Source organism: Thunnus albacares, chromosome 21 (assembly GCF_914725855.1).
Source record: "Thunnus albacares chromosome 21, fThuAlb1.1, whole genome shotgun sequence".
NCBI classification, from domain to species: Eukaryota; Metazoa; Chordata; class Actinopteri; order Scombriformes; family Scombridae; genus Thunnus; species Thunnus albacares.
The window spans coordinates 8,738,259-8,758,757 of record NC_058126.1 but is presented as its reverse complement, the minus strand read 5'-3'; the positions used below and the strand labels follow the sequence as shown (position 1 = coordinate 8,758,757).

The 20,499-nt window shown below is 39.0% G+C and overlaps 1 protein-coding gene across 1 annotated transcript in view; it reads right to left on the bottom strand.

The window, feature by feature from the left end:
* LOC122972953 (cadherin-7-like) overlaps nt 1-20,499 on the bottom strand; it is a 112,655-nt gene that overhangs the window by 35,786 nt on the left and 56,370 nt on the right. Inside the window, exons 5-6 of the mRNA XM_044340385.1 lie at nt 2,229-2,396; nt 176-363 (exon numbers count right to left, since the gene is read on the bottom strand). Coding sequence (XP_044196320.1) covers nt 176-363; nt 2,229-2,396 — 356 coding nt within the window. The remainder of the gene's footprint in view (nt 1-175; nt 364-2,228; nt 2,397-20,499) is intronic.

The window sequence follows — 20,499 nt, the reverse complement described above, 5'->3', positions numbered from 1 at the left end:
AGGAGGGAGGGTTCAGTACCATTTATGGGCAGAATGTCACGGTACAAAAGTTTCAATTTCTGTCAAAGATGTTCACCAAAGGCTTTATTCACAGTCTGACAGAATTCTGATTTTTAATTCCTTACTGGTGACTCTCTGTTACGTTATAATAACCAAACTGTTTTTACTGCTTTACCTTTAGGAGGATGATGACCCCCTCTTGTGTGTCCTCATCTGTTGTTATGTTGAACATGCCAGGCCCATCACCGTCCATGATCCTGTAGTCCATCTCTGCGTTGGAGCCTATATCAGCATCCGTTGCTTTGATTCTGGCCACCACTGATTGCACAGGCAGCGACTCCAGGACTGTGTACTGATAGCTCTCTGGAAAAGGATGGACAGGAGCAGATGTAGGTAATGGATGTGCTTATTTCGCTACCAACTCACCTTCAAACAGCTCAGCCTTTGTTATACCCCCTAAGCTTTGATTCAGCCATGTGGCTCAATAAATTCATGTTACATAACACAGACAGGCAGCAGTAGGAACACATGAAATAAAGCACTTTGCTTCCACTTGATACTGCAGCATAGAAAGCAATGGAAAAGTAAAATGTGCAATTACGAAAACAAAAACCAATTTAAGCTTTCAGGTTTTTAGTGTTAGACGAATATGTTGAGCAAAATATAGAAATTCCTAAATACTGCTTGGATGTAATGGGTTATCTCTTGCACAAAAAAAGAGAGAGACAGAAAAAAAAAAAAAAAACAGGTGTCACACTTAGATCCTTTTGGAGTCTTTCATGGGATGAAATGTCCACTCGAAGATTCTATTACTCCGAAACTCACCATTGTGTTCCCTAAGCTTTTGTCTGACCCTTCGGATTTAAAGTACTCTTATAAGAATAAAGAAGGGAATCATATTCATAATCATAATCTCCCCAATCACCATGGCAGAGCTCATTACCAGACCTTTCTGTGTTCCTCACAGTGTCTCCCTCAGCCACCGTCTAAATGCTAATCTGCCTGACATTGTTTGCTGCCATGTAATCTTTATAATGGCTTTTTAATTTGCCGTGGAATAGCAGCTCTTTAAAAGACCAAAAAATTGCTTTCCTCCCTCCGTTTTGCCCCTGCACCTACCTCTTTTCCCTCTTCCCCCCCTCCCCCCAAGCCTGTCCTCTCATGCAGCTAACCTTGGCTTCTTTCGCTTGTTTCTTCCAAGGACTAGCTATAGCTCCTAGACTCTATCAGCTCTGATGCTCCATAATGGTCTATCGATTCTGACCCATGACCCTGCAAGCGCTACAGCAGGAGCAAAACCCAGAACTCCTCCAAAGTCTCTTTCTTCCCAGCGTGACAGCACTGGGTTAAAACGGCATTGATGACTTGTTGTGCAAACTTGAACCTTTCTTTTCCCCCAGGGGCCAGCAAATTAACTCGGCTTCATGGCAGTCCAGTGGTGAGTGCACCAGCCAGACAGTGGTGGGGCTATCAGCGGTAAACCGATTGCCAGCGCTTCGGATTATCATGAGAAGCACTGCATGCCTTTGAATCCTAAAGCTCGGCCTGGAACCCATTAGCAGCCCGTGAAATAGGCTGACAACAAAAAAACGGAGCCTGATTGATCCTAGTATCCAACGCCGAAGCAAGCCCCAGCTCTGATGAAGAGTAAAGCAAGGAGGTGCACACCTTGCAGGAAGGCTGTTTTTTAAAATTTGGTCGCAAAAGTCCAAATGTTTGCTGAAAATACAAATGGGGGGAAGTTAAAAAGACAACGAGCGAATGGGGTTAGGAATGCAGTTAACATAACCTCAGAAAACTGTTAAGATGAAGTTTAATGATGTGGATTTAATTAGAGCGTTTACTTCTAAGGTTTTGTACTTTCTGTTAAACTTTAGTCTATCAGACATTATGGGAAAAATCATTTTACAATGTTGTTGCAGATAATATAGCAGATTAATATTTTCCAATGATTTCCTTTCAGTGGAATAACAGCCCAGCCTTTTTGTACCACTGCATTCACTGCATACACTACAAAGTATGCCCTCCTTTGGTTCTCTGAGTCCAAGAGGTTTTTCAGAAATAATAGCACTTTAAAGCCCCTTTCAGCTGGAACAAAAAAATACCGCAAATTAGGCAAGGAGCTGGTGGTTTTATTCTGATTGCCGAGTAGCTGTTGAAAACATGGCATGTACTGTACATGACAAGCTTAATCGACCCGGTGGGGACAATCAGGAGAGGAATCTTACTGTGAGTGAACCGCGGCGGGTTGTCGTTGACATCGGTAAGTGTGACAGTGACGGAGGTGGTGCCGGAGAGACCGCCCATCTGGCCGACCATGTCTTTGGCCTGGATGACGAGCACGTACTGGTCCCTCGTCTCCCGGTCCATGTTGGGTAGGGCTGTCCTAATGACACCTGACAAGAGAGAGGCAGAGAGGGAGAAAAATTTTGTCAGATGTACCTCCACAGCCTTGTCAGATGAAGTCAAAGTACCCCTTCATTAGCGCTGTCAGCCTGTAATGTTCCAGATGTGTTCAATTGATATTAAACTGCATGTTATTTAACAATAATTATACAGCCTATGATAATGTTTTCATACACACAGTATGGTCAATTTTTGTTGTACCACCACTTGGAGTGGCTGAGGTTGGACATTTCAATCATTTATCCTATGATTAGATATTTAAACCATTTATCCAATACTTTCAGTTAAGTATCCATTGCTTTTAGCTAACTATTTTAACAGTTTATCCATTAGTATTAGCTATCTATTTTAACAGGTTTTCTATTAGGCTACTTAAGCTACCTTTTTTCAATCATATCCATTACTTTTAGCTAATTATTTACCTAGTTTATCCATTAAAATTAGTTGTCTGTTTTAACAATTTATGTATTACGCTACTTTAAGCTATCTACAGCAAACATTTGTCCATTACTTTTACCTAACAGTTACCTATTACTTTTTTTGCTATTATTTTTGCTAACTTGCTAACTTGTCTTTCACTGTCATAACACTACATGTTGTCAGATGTAACAGCTGACTTTTTTTTTTTAAATCAAAATTTTCAACTCTACACTTTTTCCATGTATGCCCAGGCAACTACAGTAGTACCCTCTTGGGTATACCCCTTGTTGGGAATCACTTTACTGTGGGTGACAGGCAGAAAATATGTTTCATAAATACATTGTGTTCCTGTTGTTTTCAACTGTATTTGGCTAGTTTTTTGATCATCTTCCTTCAAGATGATGGATTGTGTTCAAAACATACTCACCACAGAGCTAAATGCCTCCAGCTAACTGCAAGTGTTGTTTCTGAGAACACACAAGCATCAAAAAAGCTTCACCAGTACTAAACAAAAAGTGATTAAAACACATCTATTTCAACAAAATAACATGTCATGCCCTAAAATTATTTAACTAGCAAGTTGGCAAGTAGACCATTCAAGGACTGGGAGGCTATATTCATGTCTAAATGGGTGACCTAAAAAATATGAATTCTGACTAGATAAAAAAAAAAAAAAAAAACTGTCCACATCGACCCTTCCAGTAGCAATTACAAGAATACATGACTGTCCATATTGACCAGTGCCTTTCTAACACAACAGCAATGAATTGTGACTTATCTGTGTCCTAAAATGTGCTGTCACTCCAAATAGTTTTGTAGTCTGACATATGATGAGGTTAATGTTAAGACGCTGTCAGAAAACTGAGCACATGCAAGGGGACATTTTAGCCGCCAGTGAAGGCATTATCTGTCTATCCCCCTGTCATAATCGATCTGTATCAGAAACAATCAGAGATGTGTCAACGCTGGCATCAAATGACTGGCATTTGTCTGTAGTTGTCTGTTTGCACCTTGCTGTATGAAACAGCAAGTATTAAGCCAAGTTGTGGTACACATGCATGAAATACTAAATAGCTTGTAGAGAAATCTTTTCATTAATGACATTTTTGTAATCTCAACTTCATCTCTTGACTACAAAGATGATAATTCCAGAAAAATTAACGACACACATTTAAATGCAAAGAAAAGTGTCCTAATCCTTCAAAAGCAATCACTGTTGCTTTCAAAGTTAATGACTTAGCACACAATGTGTTTCATTCATTAAATGGCACTTATTAAAGATTCTTACAGAACATGGAAGATTACTCATTAAGAACCCCACAAAGCTACAGCACACAGTTCCTGAATAAATGAATCATTTTTAGTTGCTTTATCGCATTCGCAGCCTGAATAAGCAGATCAAAGGGGGGCTCTTGCTTCGAGTTGGCACCTGAAGAATTTCTCATAATCCTTTAAATTACACAGAAATTTGACATGTAATTGAGGTCTGAGGTGGAAAGTACCTATAAACACTAAGGAATAAAACACACAAAGCGTTTGATGAGTTTGAAGCAATGATGTACTTAAGAAATATGATGTACATTACATTTCGGAGACAGATGTACCTAGTTAGAGAGGTCAGGAGAGATTAACCACTCTTTCTTCTAACTGAAAATCAAGTCACTTCTTATAGGTAACAAAATACATATCTTACAGCGACTGGCTGTCTGAGATAGTCTGATGCTTTCCTCCCAAGTCAGAATAATGGTACATATCGCAAACACATCATTATATAAGATCATTATATAAGACACCTCATTTCAACAATATGGTTTTTCACAACGAACCTATCAAAGAACACACTACACTACACCACTAAATCAGTTTTTTTCACTTACTCTTGGTCTTGTCCCAGGTCTATGTCCTCTTTTTTTGCTTACACTCGGTAGAGCATGAAACCAAAGTCCATCACACATGTATAGTACATGCAGTCTGACAGGGGTCATGACATGCAGTCTTATAAGTATAGAAATAAGAACAGGACGTGAATGATAAATCCATAAAACCTCTTTACTTTAATAGGTCCACTCTCATGAGGAAGAAAAGAACACTGCATGGATTTGCTCTTTACATGTCCTATAGAATTATCAATCGGCGCTGTCCTTGACAAAGACTGTGTTGTTTTCACAGGCAGAATAACCGAGAATATCTGCAGATTTCACTGGCTGATTTGAAAAAGCAGGAGTAGATTTATAGATGATTTTTTTTTTTTACTTAAAGCTGCATGAATCAATATGTTTATAATAATAATGTGTCAAACACTACATGTAATGTTAAAGGTGTTGCTCATAGTGAGAAACTAGAACGAATTATCACAAAACAGAGCTAAAAGAAGTGTAATTGTTGGACTGTTTGCTAACATACTTCAAAGGGTGATAAAATGTCAATATAGTATTTACAGCTTGTTGTGTTGCCCCCAAGTGGCCAAAAATCAAGTCTTAAGTTTGACTTTTCAAAGCAATATGTATCAGGTTACCTCATGTCTTAGCAAAGAATAACATACTATATATTGTTTATTTGTCTATCTGTTTGTATTTTCAGGAAATGTTGAGCTACCCAGACATCAATCAACCATCATTTGGTAGGTACAACACATGTTCTAGGACACTTTTTTAGGATAAAAATAAAGTTGTACATGGTCCGGACTTCAGCAACAAACCTAAAATTCTTCAAAGGTTTTCAACAAACAGCAAAAAAAAAGTGAATAGAGAAAAATGCCATAGTTGCAACAATATAAGACTCATGTTGATGGGACATAATTTTCTCAGTACTGTCCAAAAATACGATTGTATAAAAGAAAATCCATTTGTGATGAGTATACTATGTACAATGAAGATGTGTGTGTGTTCTGTACACTTAGTGCTTGATGATGTAACCATAGAATATACTGTTGCCATGCACCATATTCACACAGCAGCCATTTTCCTTTGACACATTTATTTAAGTCTGGAAGTAAAACGCACTGGATGTAGCTTTCAACGTAATTTTAACTGTCTTGCTGTCTTTTCACCAAACCTCAGAAATGTTCTGGTTAAGTCAGTAACATTATGTGACATTATGCTCACTTTAACTCTGTGTAATGTCCATACAGATTACATCCAACACAATTATCAGTGAGTGTTTTGTGTGGCATGAAGAGGCTGGTAAGACATGTGTCAAGTGCCCTCCATCTCTTTCTGTGGACCAAAAACACTTGTGCAAGGAGATCTATTACGAGAGTGTGGTAAGTAAATGCATAATTACATGTCAGCACATATTAGTAAATAGGCCTGTTTAACTGGTTTATTTTAAGTACTATGAGGATTAATGAGGGATTGTTTATATACATAGTGATGAGCCTGCTGAAGGACAGACACCTCAGGATGAAGATCCCATAGAAGCAACTGACAAGCTTAGATAGCCTGTTAAGTAGATTGCTTTTCACCAGAGATGCTAGGGTTCACATATATTTGGAGTTGATGTTTTCTGATGCTTCAATTTTCTCCTATAGTCCGGAGCAAGATGTTGAGCATGAACCCCATCCTGACCACGACATGTGCAGTTCCCTGTGCCTTTGGAAAAGGAGCTGGAGGCAGCATGACAGGAGATTGCCCGGCTTACTCAGGAGAACAACTTGCTTAAGGCGTCTCGCTTTTGTCTGCAATGATTCCAGAGTGTTAAGCTTTCGACCTTGTACGCTGGATTTCAGGTGAACAATACAAATAAAATACCAAAAAGGGGTCCTCTCAGGGTGCTGTGCTAAACTGAAACTGAAAGTGTGCACCCCACCCAAAACAATGGTAATCTAAATCCAAGAGCTTAAATTCAAAAGAGGCACAGTTTGGCCTAAAGTAACGCTTATTGAATAATAACCTCATATTTATTTCATAACCTCACAGTGGTACCTCAGTACGTCTATGATTGACTTCAATTCGACTTGATACTGATGGAAAAAAGTCTCTTGCATCTGTGTACCAAAGATTATTATTTTCTTTTCCAGGACTACAATACGCTAAGAGCAGTCTTCTGTCCCTGCAGCCCACTGCAGAGCGCATACTGAGGTGGAGTCAGACACAGAAATTGGTGAAGCAGGACCAGGCTATACAGGAGATGACCCGGGTGGGCTTTAAGGCATAGAGCATGTGCTTATTTGATCAGTTTTTTATCTTCCTCTGCTTTTTAAGAGAGGGGGCATTTGAGGAATCACTGGGAGAGCGTTTTCATGTCTCACAGTCTACAGTTATTAGAGTAATAACAATTTGGGCAAATTATTTGCTTTTCATGTTTGGTTCATTGCCTGTGTGGCTCCACAGAACAGCTATAAATGAAATGATGTAACAGTGCGTTAAGGACACCCATCCAAAAATGAGGGTTATTTTGGACTGTACTGAGATCTACATTGAGAGCTCTAAGGTAGTAAATTCTGAGACCTAATCAAACTACAAGGGGTCCACAGCCTTAAAGGAGTTGAATGGTGTGAGCCCATCTGCAGATATTACATTTGTGAGCAGTCTGTATGAGGGCTCAATGTCTGACAAGGAAATAACTAAACAGTCTGGTATCTTGTCAGTGCTTGAAGAGGAGGATGAGGTAATGACCGATAAGGGTTTCCTCGTTAGTGATCTGCTGTCACCCATCAATGTGTCCCTTGTTAAACCACCATTTCTCAGTGAGAGGAGGCAGTTCACCAGGGAGGAAGTTACAACTACTCAAAAAATTGCCAGATTGAGAATTCATGTAGAGAGAGCCATAAGGAGGATCAAGCAATACTATATTTTTGATGGAGTTCTTACTCTGTCGCTCTAGGGGACCGTTAACCAGTTATGGTATGTGTGTGCCATGCCGACTAATTTTCAAGGGCCACTCTTTTAAGCCATGAAATTACAAGACCAAGGGAAAACATAGACACAGCACACATTCCACAAATTGTCATGTATAGTCAAATGCCAAGCTTTTAAAAGTCTGATTGAAATGTAAGAGCTGCTGGCAGTTAGTCGTGAAATTATTCGTGTCGAGCCTGTATTAAAGAGAGCCAAAGAAACATGTTTGAAGTCAGATCTGTGATGTTTGTTTTTCCATTTGTTTGTGTTTTTTTCCCCCTGTGGGTTATTTGTAATCAATTGAATTGAATTGTACTTTGAATGATAGAGCAAAAAGTACTAAGAAATAAATTACAAATCATTTATGAATTTAATAAAAATTGCAAATCCATCTCAAAATATGTTTGTGATTTGTATCACACTATTATTGCAAGCCTTGACCTGTGGAAAAAAAAGGGGGAATTCAGTCATAATTTTGGTCAAATAATTTCAAAACTCAGAGTATCTCTTGTTTCCATTACACTGTACTAATTAGATATCCACTGATGTGATATCTCAAAGTGCAATATTTGGCAATAGCAAACCAGAAATACACTTGAGCTTATGGATCCCTTTGCACAAACCATGTTGATGATTAAATAGAGTTTCTTGTAATTATGAAGCTCAATAGGTGCCTAAAAGAGACTTAATGACACAGTAGATGATTTAAAAAGTGAAGTTTTATTTATTTTAATCTGTCATAGTCCTGTGGGATGTTTATGTTGACAAGGAAATGACAGATTTGAACAGGTCATTCACAAATCTAAATTCATTTTGATTTACAGTTTTGTAGAATTAAATTCCTTGAGACTCAACTTATTCTATTTAAAAACTGATAGAACACCCAGAGCAAAAAAATATTGACTGAACTGAACTTTGAGTTTTGCAAGTTTGGCTCCTGGCACTAATTACACTTTCAAGATTTTACTGGGATGCAATGAAGTCATTTGACAACGCTAGTTACTTGAAGTTTGCCCTGACAGCAATTACTTTGGCTTTTTATGAATCACCTACTGGCCAAGAGTAGGGAGGAAATACTCAAAAAAGAATTTATAGGATAGTTTTCATGTCCTCCCACAAGATAGTGTCAAAGTGCACTCTCTCAAGATGGAAATCATCCTTGCACATGATAAACAAATCACACCATTCTGCCCCTGTCAACCCCTTTTGCCCCAGGATCTGATGGTGATATTCATGGCCATGCTTGAGGGAATAGCAGCCATCCTCCCTTCTAATTAGGTATGGGCAACTCTGTAGCTGTCATTGTTGGGGCATTTGATTTCCAGAAGGCTATGGCAGGGGTCTGCATTCAGGTCTGTGACTCTCCTGTTAGGTGTGCATCCTAGATGGGGGTTATTTGGATTCAGCACAAACCCACAGGGGAAAACCCAATGACCTGTGACTTCCGAGTACAACATTGCTGCCACCGGCTCCAGCTCGACTCCTCTTTTCATTCCCTTTGTCTGGATGGACTTCTGTTTGCGTAGTGCAGAGGCAAGACACTCAAAGCTTGAGCGCCTGGAGCAGACCCGTTTGAAATTTGATCCAGTTATGCGTTCAGATCGTACTTCATGCCACACTTTACAGGTGCTCTGGTGTCTTGTTTCCTCCTCAAGTCGCAGAGCTAAATCATGGGAAAGCTTGAGTCCTTCATAGACATCAGAAAGCTCTTTGGGCCATACAGTGGAGTAGCTGCATGGCTGAGGGGGAAGAAGGAGAGAGGGAACATTGCCAAAGAGGACAGAGGTGCTTAGAGTTTGGTGGGTGAGAGCAGATCCATATGGGAAGTCATCAAATTCAGTGGGCACATATTCCACATGTTCTCTTTTTGTTTGCAAAAGTCTCGCCATCTGGCAGTTGCTTCCAGTTTCTTTCTTCATATTTTCCAAAAGAGGTCCAATGCCATAATTTGATATCTTTTGGTTATCATGTGTCTGGTTGGTGTTGTACTTTTTGTTTTGGGGACTGACTTACATCCTAATTTCCTGTAATGGGCGAGAGTGTAAAGGAGGCCAATAAGATATGAGCAGTGCCCAAAACCAGCTTTGCAGCTACAACTGGTTTGCTGAATCCTTTTAGCTGCACTTAATAATTCAACCTGGAAAAACAGTGACATAAATTGTTAAACACAGTGGCCTAACCTTCATTTTAATATTCAGGCCATGCAGAAAACTTGAGGTAATTGTCAACATTATATGAAATATTGCACATATCCCTACAGATATGACAGTATGTTGTCATGAGAAAACAAATAACAGGGTTTCTCACAGGAAAGTAGTTAGCTGAGCTGTCAAGAAGCTCTGAGAGAGGGGTCCAGCGGTGGTGTGTGCCATAGGTGATCTATTTTAAAACTTTTCTTCTATCACTGGTGTATTCACAGAGGTGTGTCACAATATAGACTTGTTAGCTTGATTACAACAGGAGCAGTTTTGACTAAGCATCAGGATTTATCGAATAACTTTTTTTTGTCCAACCTTCTAGGAAAATGTCAAATTCATATTGCTGCTATGATTCTCTGAGGGAAAACCTATCTAAAAACAGTTGAACATGATCTGAATTTTCAAGAGACCATATATATTTATAAAAAAATAATAATAATAATAATAAGAAGAAGAATAAACCGATAAGTGATAAGATTCAGTTCATTCTACTTGAAAATTCACATCCAGTACAACAGTACTGGAACAACAGAACAAGCTGAAGAGAAAATATTTAGAAATACATTGACAAGTGAACTCTGAAGTTTGCAGGTCTGGCTCTTGGCACTAATACATACAAGACTTTATTTGGATGCAGTGATGTAATTCATTTGAATGCTTATGTATCACTTGACAATGCTTGTCACTTGTCCTCTGATCTGGATAATGAAACAACTGTAAGTTCGCCCTTTTTGAACAAAACAAGAGCCTCTTCTTATTGTTAACTTCACTCATTACCTGGACCCTGTAGGGAGGCTCATTTTTATGTATACTAGGTTTATGTATGCCTTTGGCCTGACAGTGGTGGTACTGCTACCCTCAACTTTGACTGAAATCAACAGAAAACTGTTTGTGGTATGTCACTTGCTTCCAGACTGTGTCATTTAATATGACCTTGCAATGTGAAACCTATCAGAAAAACTAGAATAATGTTCATTCATTGAACAACAAACAAAACAGTGAAAGGTTAAGTTAGCAGTGATGCATTTATACATTGATGTAGGTTGATCATGGAACCATAATGTTAATTACTTTATAACATTTGCAAGCCAGTGGATTGATTTGTCATCTGACAATTATAATAGCGCTAATATTGACGTTCATGTTAATTGCAAACTTCACATTTGCTTGCCTAACATTACAGTGTTTCCGGTGCATCAATACAGTCGCTATATCCTTGTTTTTTTAAATCCTTTTGGGGATCCTGACAAAATCATCTGCCTATTTATCAATTTGGTCAAAGGAAAGTGAAGTTTTTCGACCATCTTGCCATTCTCATGAAGGCTTTACTTGACGGTGTTCAAGCTTTCCACCCTGCGTGTGAAAATGGCCCCTGTAGGAGTATGGTGCATGGATCCATTGAGTTAACCCTAACCCCAACTGAATTAACCCTTTCACCCACTCCTCAAACAATATCAGTCATAAACATTATTACTATCAATTCTCAATTCTCATTTACATCTTACAGCTCAGGTAACATGCGTGATGTTAATACTGTAGAGCAGCACTGACAGAAAAAGTGGACAACAATTATCAATTAAAAAAAGACAAAAATAAGATAAATGATGATTTTCATAGTGACATTAAGTGGTTTTCCACTATCGCCTGTATTTCAACATATTCAGTCTGAAAGCTACCTTTTCTATTAATTTCTATTGCTTTGGTGATCCATTCTTTCTGAGTTGGCGTATTTAAAACAATCCAATTATTCTTCTGTGTGACCATACATAGCGATAAAAAGATCTTTTTGTTCTTTGAAGATACTACGCTGAAGTTATGCAAATCTCCCAGTATACATGATTGTGGTGTGAGTGGAATGGCTATATTAGTGTGGATCATTGCTTGCTTTGTTATGCCAAACCAAAGATCTTTCATTTTATTGCAGTCCCACAACAGATGGAGCAGATTTCCTTCAGCAGCACCACATTTTGTACATTTACTGTCATCCCTTATGCCCATTTTGTATAGCTGTGACGGGGTGTAATATAATCTATTTAGTATTTTAAATTGCCTTAGTTTGTTTTTTGTTCAGTGGAAGGGCTGCCTTGTGTTTTTCCATATATAATTCCAGGAAATATCTTCTTTTTTGTGGAGATCCCTAATCCATTTCATTGCACAAGTCTTAAATTAATTGTAGGTGCTTTAATTGAATATTTTTTTAAAAACAAATAAATAAATAATTATATTTTTATTGAGCAAGTTGTGGTGTAAAAGTATATTTTCTACTTTGTGTGTGTCAATGTTTAGTTTGTTTTTGTTTTTTATTTTTTATTCTTTCATTTAAGGTTTTAAAACAGTTATTTGAAAATATGTGATTGAGCTTTGTGATTACATCATCTTTCCATTTAATCCAGTTTATTACTTTGTTGTTTACTGTTACATTTGGGTTTTGCCATAGCGGTCCATTTATTGAGGTAGCTGTGTTAATTCCAAGGATCTTTGTACATGATTTTAAGATATTAAAAGAAGCTTCAATTGGCTGCATGATTTCCTTTGCAAATGTTTTAATAAAGTATAGACATTTCAAATCAATGTTCAGGCTTAATAACATTTTTTCAATGTGTTTCCAATCTTTGCTTAGATAGGGATCAAATAACTCACTTACTTGATGACAACCAAGGGACACATAATAGTAAAATAAGTTCTGTAACTGTAGTTCAACTTTTTTGTTTGAACTAGACATTCTTGAGTATGAACATTTTGCTTTTTTTCCCCATGCCATATAAAGTTTGAGATTGTTTTATATATATTGTTTTACATTTAGTTTTGACAATGAGAAGATACATTACATCAATCAGAACTATCTTCAACAACAAGAAGAGCAAGGAGTCCTGTAACAGATGGTCTGGCCGCCACAGAGCCCTGATCTCAACATCATCTGGGATTACTTGAGAAGACAGAAGCAACTGAGATGCCTAAATCCACAGAAGAACTGTGGCAAGTTCTCCAATATGCAGGAATAACCTGTCTGCCAAACACCTTGAAAAAACGTGTGCAAGTGCACCAAGAAGAATTGGTGAATTGGTTAACGAATACTTATTTGTTTGTTTACTGCAATTTGTATGAATTTAACAGAGAAATAAAAAGTATTCATGACATTATTTTTGAAAGCATCCTCGCTTTATTTTTAGTGGCTAAAATGTTTAGACAGTATTTCCTCCCTATAATGAAACCACAATCTGAATCACTGCAACGAACCACATTTTTTTTCATGATTTAACCTGAACAAGAATTCTACAGTCTGGTGTCTGGCTCTCACAAGAATATACGTAACAAGCACACACACTCTCTCTCTCACAGACACAAAGAATTTGAAATTAACCTCAATTCAGGAACAAGGGAGGAAGGACAAACAAATTAAGAAAAGTGGATCATAAGACTTCAAGAGAAAAATGAAGATGCCTTTTGACCATCAATCCCAGCTGTACTTGCAATAAACAATTCCATTAAGTGTTTAATTTTCTCTCTCTGCCATCCTTTATTAATGTCATTATAGTCCCTCCAGCTGAATACTGTTATTGGCTGCTCTAACTAAATGGCTCAGTTAGCTAAATTATAGTGAGCTGTCCACTTCTTTTCTCCAAAGTCCCTGCCAGTGGGCTTACAGTGGGGATGATGGTGGTCAATAAAGCAATACTCTTTTGCTGTTGCTCTACAAAACATGCCATTTCAGCCCTGCATCAAATAATGAACAGTGGGACGTTGTCATACAGCACTGGGGGAAAACACGGCTGCCTTTCTCCGCTTCAGTTAAGCCTCAACGACAAAGTCAAAACATGTCATCTGTTTCTTTTTTTCTTTTTTCTTTCTTTTTTTTTTTTTTTGAGCCTAATGCTTTTATGCTTAGAATTTAGTCATCTATCTCTGTGCTGTGGATATTCACCCATCTGCTCTGTTTATCCCTTGCATCCCTCCTCCATCCATCCATTCATCAGTTCTCTGTTGCTTCTTCCACAGTGTAACCTTGTAGCCAATTAAAGAGCACCACCACTACTCTGGTGCCTGCTGCAGTGACACCTGTGAACCCTGTTTACTGAGTTGCATCAGAAAGGTTACTTCAAGCCTTCAATCCGGCAAGGCTCCCTTAATACTAGCTAGACACAAACAGAACAAAACTTTTTCTGTTTTGTACTCCATACAACATCACCATAGGGACAAAGCATGCATGTCTAGACTTGAAAGAGGTATCTTTAAACATTCCAGAGAAGTAAAGCTTAGGAGGAAGCTGGATAATGGTTGGATTATAATAACAGCTGCAATGTATGGCTCCTGAAAGGTGAAATAAACTAGAAAAAGATGTTAGGATTGTGCAGCCAGCAGTGAGACCAATAAGTCCTCCAAATTAAACGACCACATAGGTCGTTTGACCATGCCCAAAGGAGCATTTTCTAATTAAGCGCCCCTATCAGCAGGACATCATCATTTGCCAAATTACTGTTAAAAATAATTACGTTTTATGATGTGACTATGCTGTGGTTAAGGTCTGATAAGGTTTATGCACAAAAACCACTCGGTTAGGGTTACGGAAAGATCATGGTTTGTGTTAAAATGATCACTTGAAAAGAAGATAAAGATAAAGATAAGCAGCCTTTATCATCATGGCAACAGTAAACACCTCGGCAATTGTAGTTACGGTTTTTAGAAAATGGGTTGGAAATTGGAAGCGAACAGCAGTCTCCTGCAGCAAAGTCCACTAAGTCCACTTTTTGCAAGTTAGGATAACCAGCCACCCAACCCACCACCTCCAAATATGTAAATTTGTCAGCTTAAATAGACGTCATCTGAAGAGGGGGGTCGTAATTACTACTGCTAGATGGTGTCTATCAATCAAACGTAACTATAGGTTGGTGACTGACATTACAACCTATTGTGTTGTTTTTCTTGGGAGGACAGACTCAGTGAGACAAATGAATGCTCTCACTAAACCACAGATAGGCTTCATACACAATTGATATACTAATTTAATATCAGCTTGGTATGTTTGGAGCCTGAGAGATATTGGCTGTGGTTAATGATGCCATGAATCCTGATTCCAGCACGCTAAAAAAAAAACAAAAAAAAACAGAGACATGTTTCTCCTCCCGCCTGGCCAGACGCACACATACTTCTCACTGAGCGACACTGCTAATCCACACGGCGGTGTTGCGAGGCTGTTGTTTGTCTGCTGGGTGCCAGCCCCCTCACTCTCTATCTCTGTTACCCTGTGCGGCGCTGGTGTCATTCCTGGGGAGAGGCGATGATTAAAATCCTTCTGTCGCTATCACAGCACGGCCTCGTATTGTGCCGTGACTCCTTGCCTCCGGTGCAAGCCAGACGCATTGTAGCCGTGCATTTATCTAGCTGTCTCCACACCACTGGCGGCAGACGGGTGGGCCATGCTCCCTGCTAAAGCCCAGATACTTGACATTTGTCTTGGGAAGAGGAAATAAAAGTGCAGACTTTGGAGGAACCCTCTGGCTCTCCATGCAGCTATGAGAGGTACTGATGAAGGTGATGAACACTTAAACATGAAGGGAGCAGTATGTGATTTGCTGAAGCCTCAGGCAGTCCACTTACAAGGAATAGATCCCATAACACAAAAACAGGCCATACAAACAGGGAATAAAACCTCCAGCCCAGGTAGTTTATAATTGAGTGACATTCAAGCATCATGCTCTAATCATGGGTCACTATTGTGAAAAGGCCACATGATGCTACAGTACAAAGGACCCATGTGTTGCAGAAATATATCATTATGTCAAACATATTGTAGAGCATAGGATCCATTCATTTATAATGTTAAGCTGAAAGGAAGTGTGTTCGTCTGTGCGCACATCCAAGTGTTTGTTTGTCGTTTGTGATTAGAATTTAAAAATTGCACAGCCCTCTCTATATTACCTGTCTGAACAGCAGGAGGCAGCCAGATTTATATCTAGCCTTCAGCTGTAATGTTCTCGATTTAGTGCAGTCACCACAACAAGAATCTTGCACGGCGCCACAACGACACACACTTTTTAAAGAAGAGGGTAAAGAAAAGCACACGGGGGATGAGAAACAGCTATGCTAATATCTTAATCACAGGCTGATCACAGCAAACCATTCTCCTCCTGACCTCAGCATTGAAATTTCACATGTGATGAGCCAGAACAGCGAAAGAGTACACAAGGATTGGACCTGGCCTTTTTCTTCATTTGAGTGTTTTCAGTTTAATTAGATTCTCAGGCATCATGATCAAACGAGCAAGAAGAGACAAAGCTCAGTCCGTCCAGCACACTATCACCTGAGTATCTGTCATATTCAGATGTCATACTTGTGTCATTTTGAGAGGCAAGCTGTGTCACGTCTTAAATACCCCCTTCAGAATGTAATTAATCCTCTCATTCAGGCACCTGGCATTTACTAACTAAATTCTCCTCTTGTTATTCCAGACATTGAGGTTTGTGAGTATGCATGCACGCATGCTTAGCGGTGTTAATGTGCACGGATAATTGTCTGTAAAGGACTTGCCGTACCGCCAAGGTGTATGAAGCTGGAGGCAGCTGTTCAAACCTCCTTGAGCCTGCTATCAATTAGAACGCAGTCCTTAACAGCATTTCAGCTTCACCTTCAAACTAAACTACAGGCTATCAATCAATATATATTGCAAAATGCTGTCTTAACTGAGAAACTTTAGGCGCAGCAACTTACGTATTTTACCGACATTATGCATTGCTTGGAAGTTATTGGAGCTATTCAGGATTAAGTACTTTTTCCCAAGGGCACCTTGTAGATTCAATTTGGGATTATAAACCAGCGTAAAGAGACTTGTTAGACGAAAGAGAGCCAGGATGCTACCCACCTAACACCAGGTCACGCGCATCCTCCTCCCCCCTGACCATTAGCCCTCTGCCACTTAATCGCTAGTGCAGTATTGCAGTGTGGAGCTTAGAGTGTATTTCAGCACAGGCACTTTGTCAAAGTCATCCTCTGCTATGGCCCAGGCGTGTGCTGCAAATGGGACTAATTAGTAACTTGCAAAGACAGAGGCACAACGCTCATCCCACAACACTCAATCCTGGACAGCTAAAAGCTAGTGCCTCACCCCCCTAGTGTATTATGTAAGACACATGGTATTGACAATATGTTAAAAACTAACAGTTAACACAAACAGTATGGCCTGGTTCACAGCCAGTCAGTACAGAAGGCGGTCACAATCTGTAGAGCACCTGTGAAATGTAACGCCAGTCAGTAGATTAGCCTCACTGCAAGCTAATTTTGTGAAGCCCACTCAGAAATACTCAATTCCCCTTTAATGTATTTGACATGATTTCATTATATCCTACTTTTTAAGACTGTGGATTCATGTCACCCCCAATTTTGACAAACAAGGCTATGCAACTTTTGCTAAACAGCAGCCTCTGTGGCTACAAATGGCTATTTCAGGAGAATAGTAAAAAAAAAAGGCAAATGCTAAAACAGTAGCATATAAAAGTAGCACAAGTAGAGAAGATCTAAAGATGCTAACATTAGCTTCCCTAAGCTACTGTAACAGGAAGATTGTTATATCTTTTTTTAAAAGTGCAGCTTTAAATATGCTAACTTGGCCAGTACAATACACACAGAAATATTTGAAAAATATATACAGTACCAGTCAAAAGTTTGGACACACCTTCCCACTCCCTTGAATAAGAAAGTGTGCCCAAACTTTTGACTGGTACAGTACACATCTCTCAAAAGATAACTACTGTACAAGCATATTGTGTGTTGTAGTTCTTGACATTTTTCAGCACAGACCTCGATGAACCATACTAAATTCTTAATGTGATAGAAAATCTGTAAAAAGCAAAATGTTGTCAAGATGCAATCTATGTCTATATGTACATGTAAGTGACTGTCATTCCTCAGATGTGAGGGTGCAAAGATAAATGCTTTTAGCATACCGCCAGCTCAATATAAAACTTAGAATGTACTCAAACTGACATTTGACGAGATATATCCTGTCTCATCTACCACGCTGATAAAGACTGCCTCTCAACATGTAGCGGATACTAACTCCAGGTTAGCAGCACAACTTTCTGTATGAGAACACAGGCCACTGATAGTAAGCAATTGTAACCCATTAAAGATTTTGAAATATCAACCTTGGGATTTAAAGAATCCACTTAGCTTAATGAAAAACACGTCATCAGCTGAGGCTGTGAAAATATGAGCTCTGGTCATTGAGCTGAATGGGTCTGAAAAAAGACAAGATATGAGAGTAATGGGGACTTTATGGGGCAGACATGCTGTTTGAACATCACTTGAGTAAATGTCTGCTCTCGCTCTAATTGGTATTGGTGTCATGAAGTCTCACTCGAGACTCATCGATGGGTTCAAGTGTTCTCGCAAACTTTGGTAAAAGATCTTTGTACAGCCGGAGGCAATTGGTCAGATTTCCATCAAAACTGTGCCAGTTTTTGAATCTTCTGCTGGATATTAGGCGCAGCAGAAAAGGATCACAGATATCTTAATACAACTGATAGTTTGTGACAAACTTAATTATAGAAAAGCAACTGTTATGATTTTTTTAAACCACAAATAGAAAGTATAAGGTGCTATGGTTTTCAAATTTAATGGTTTTTACAGGAAACCAGCAGAGCATAGAGCATACATTTTTATTTCCCTGAGGTAGTTCTTTCTGAAAGGTAACTAAATGAAGATGAAGATGAAGGTAACCGAGTGAACACTTCCTAATTTTTCTCTCAATTACAGTTGTGACTTTTTTCAAGGGAGCAATAAAGGAAAGGAAAGAACCTGAAAAAAAAGATTAAGAAACCAATAGAGACTTCTAGACAGTAACAATCCTGCTATAAAAGCGTGCAGTCTGTCCCCCCTCGACTGACAACTTCTATAAGCTGTCTTTTTACAGTGGGTTGTCGAGGGGTTATTAAGGTTACCCCTGTCAAACAAGAGAACATGTCTCCATGCTTCCCTGCGTCAAGTCCCACATGGAGTCACACCTCTCTGACGGCCATCCATGCTATTCAATTTTGACACCAATATTGCATCTCATAACCACGAGATCCAATCACCTTCTACGTGAATGGAAGGAGAGCCAAGCATAATCAGTCGTGGTCAGGTAGAGATGGGCAGCAGAAAGCCAAGGCGCTGGCAGGGGCCCAAGGGCTGTATCTGGGTTCGCATTTAGGTGTGTGTCTGTGTGTGTGCCTGCTTGTTTGACAGGTTAATAAACCAGCCATTGTCCTACAGAAAGAGTACCAATGTGGGATTTATTTGTGAGCTTAAGGTTTTATGCTTAAAGCTGAACTAAGCAATTTCAGACACAAGTGAAAAAAATGGCTGCAAAGATTAAAATTCAAACAATCTGTATTGTACACTTTGATCACTTAAAGCCGCTCTAATCAATATTTGAAATTAACAAGAGATGAAATGGCTGCATATAATGTGAAAGGGGTGGCTCTACAGTGACAAAGCCACTGAGAATTATTGCCAAAGCTGCATTTGCACACAGATCTATCGTGCGTTTCAGCATCAAGTTTGTTTCCAGATGCAGCAGTTTTCAGTGAAAGAGCAATGATTAACCCACTATACGCTACAGCAGACAACGTTAGCATGCAGCTGCTAAACATAATGGAACATTTAGCAGCTAAAGACCAAGATATTTCCCTCAAGAGTTGGTGGAGACCAAAAACAGAGATACAACTAAGACATTGATGATGATAATATGTCAATGTTGTGTTTACATCTTGTTGCCCTCAAGTGGACAAAAAAATCTATTAATGCAGGTTTAAGTGCTGAGAAAGGCAGAATATCAAAGATTTAGTCTAATAGGCTAGCTTTAGTTGACAATTTTGTGTATCACTTTTACGTGACAGCTTGACCTGTCAGAGAAGACGTCCAACCCGTTGACAGCATTTCATTTGTGCAAATACAGTGAATATGTGGGATCTTTCCAGGGGGAAATGCAATGCTCCATTGATTTTGGTCAAATAGGACACCCTCCCAGGAACATTTTAATGAAGATGAGAGACTTTTAGAGATTTTTAGAAACTGTAGTTGCAGTTTATTAAAAAAGAAATTAATCAAGGGATGGGTGGTTTAATAGAAGTTTATATGAAGTAAACACATGGTTGTATAAAATAGCCACATAGACTGAGATTGTCTCTTTTGGGCAAAATGTAGATGAATTCAGACAAAGATAAATATTAGCAACTGTTTTTGTGCTTAATGATGGCCATAAGAGATGGACCAGGCAATAATAAACAGTGTCCTTGGAAGTAGGGTGCTTGGTAATCAGCTAAATTACAGAGAATACAATATTACAGGAAAGGAACTGAGAAAAATGTTAAACATCACAAGTTTCAGTCCAAACTCATCTTAAGCAAAGTGATCACAGCGTTTTAACTCATTAATTAGCCCACAGGATTTTTTTTAGCTTCTAAGCAACTGCGAGGAACCCTTCACTTAAAATCAAAGATTTTCAGCCTCAGAGGTCCCTGAGGAACTGTTGGAGCTTAAAGAGTATCCATGAGGAAGTTTTTCATTTAGAGAGTATAAAACATGTAAATGTTTGAACCAAAACATGGAAACATGGAAATGTTCGCTAATGAAAGCTTCAGCGGGAGGCTTCATTAGTGGAA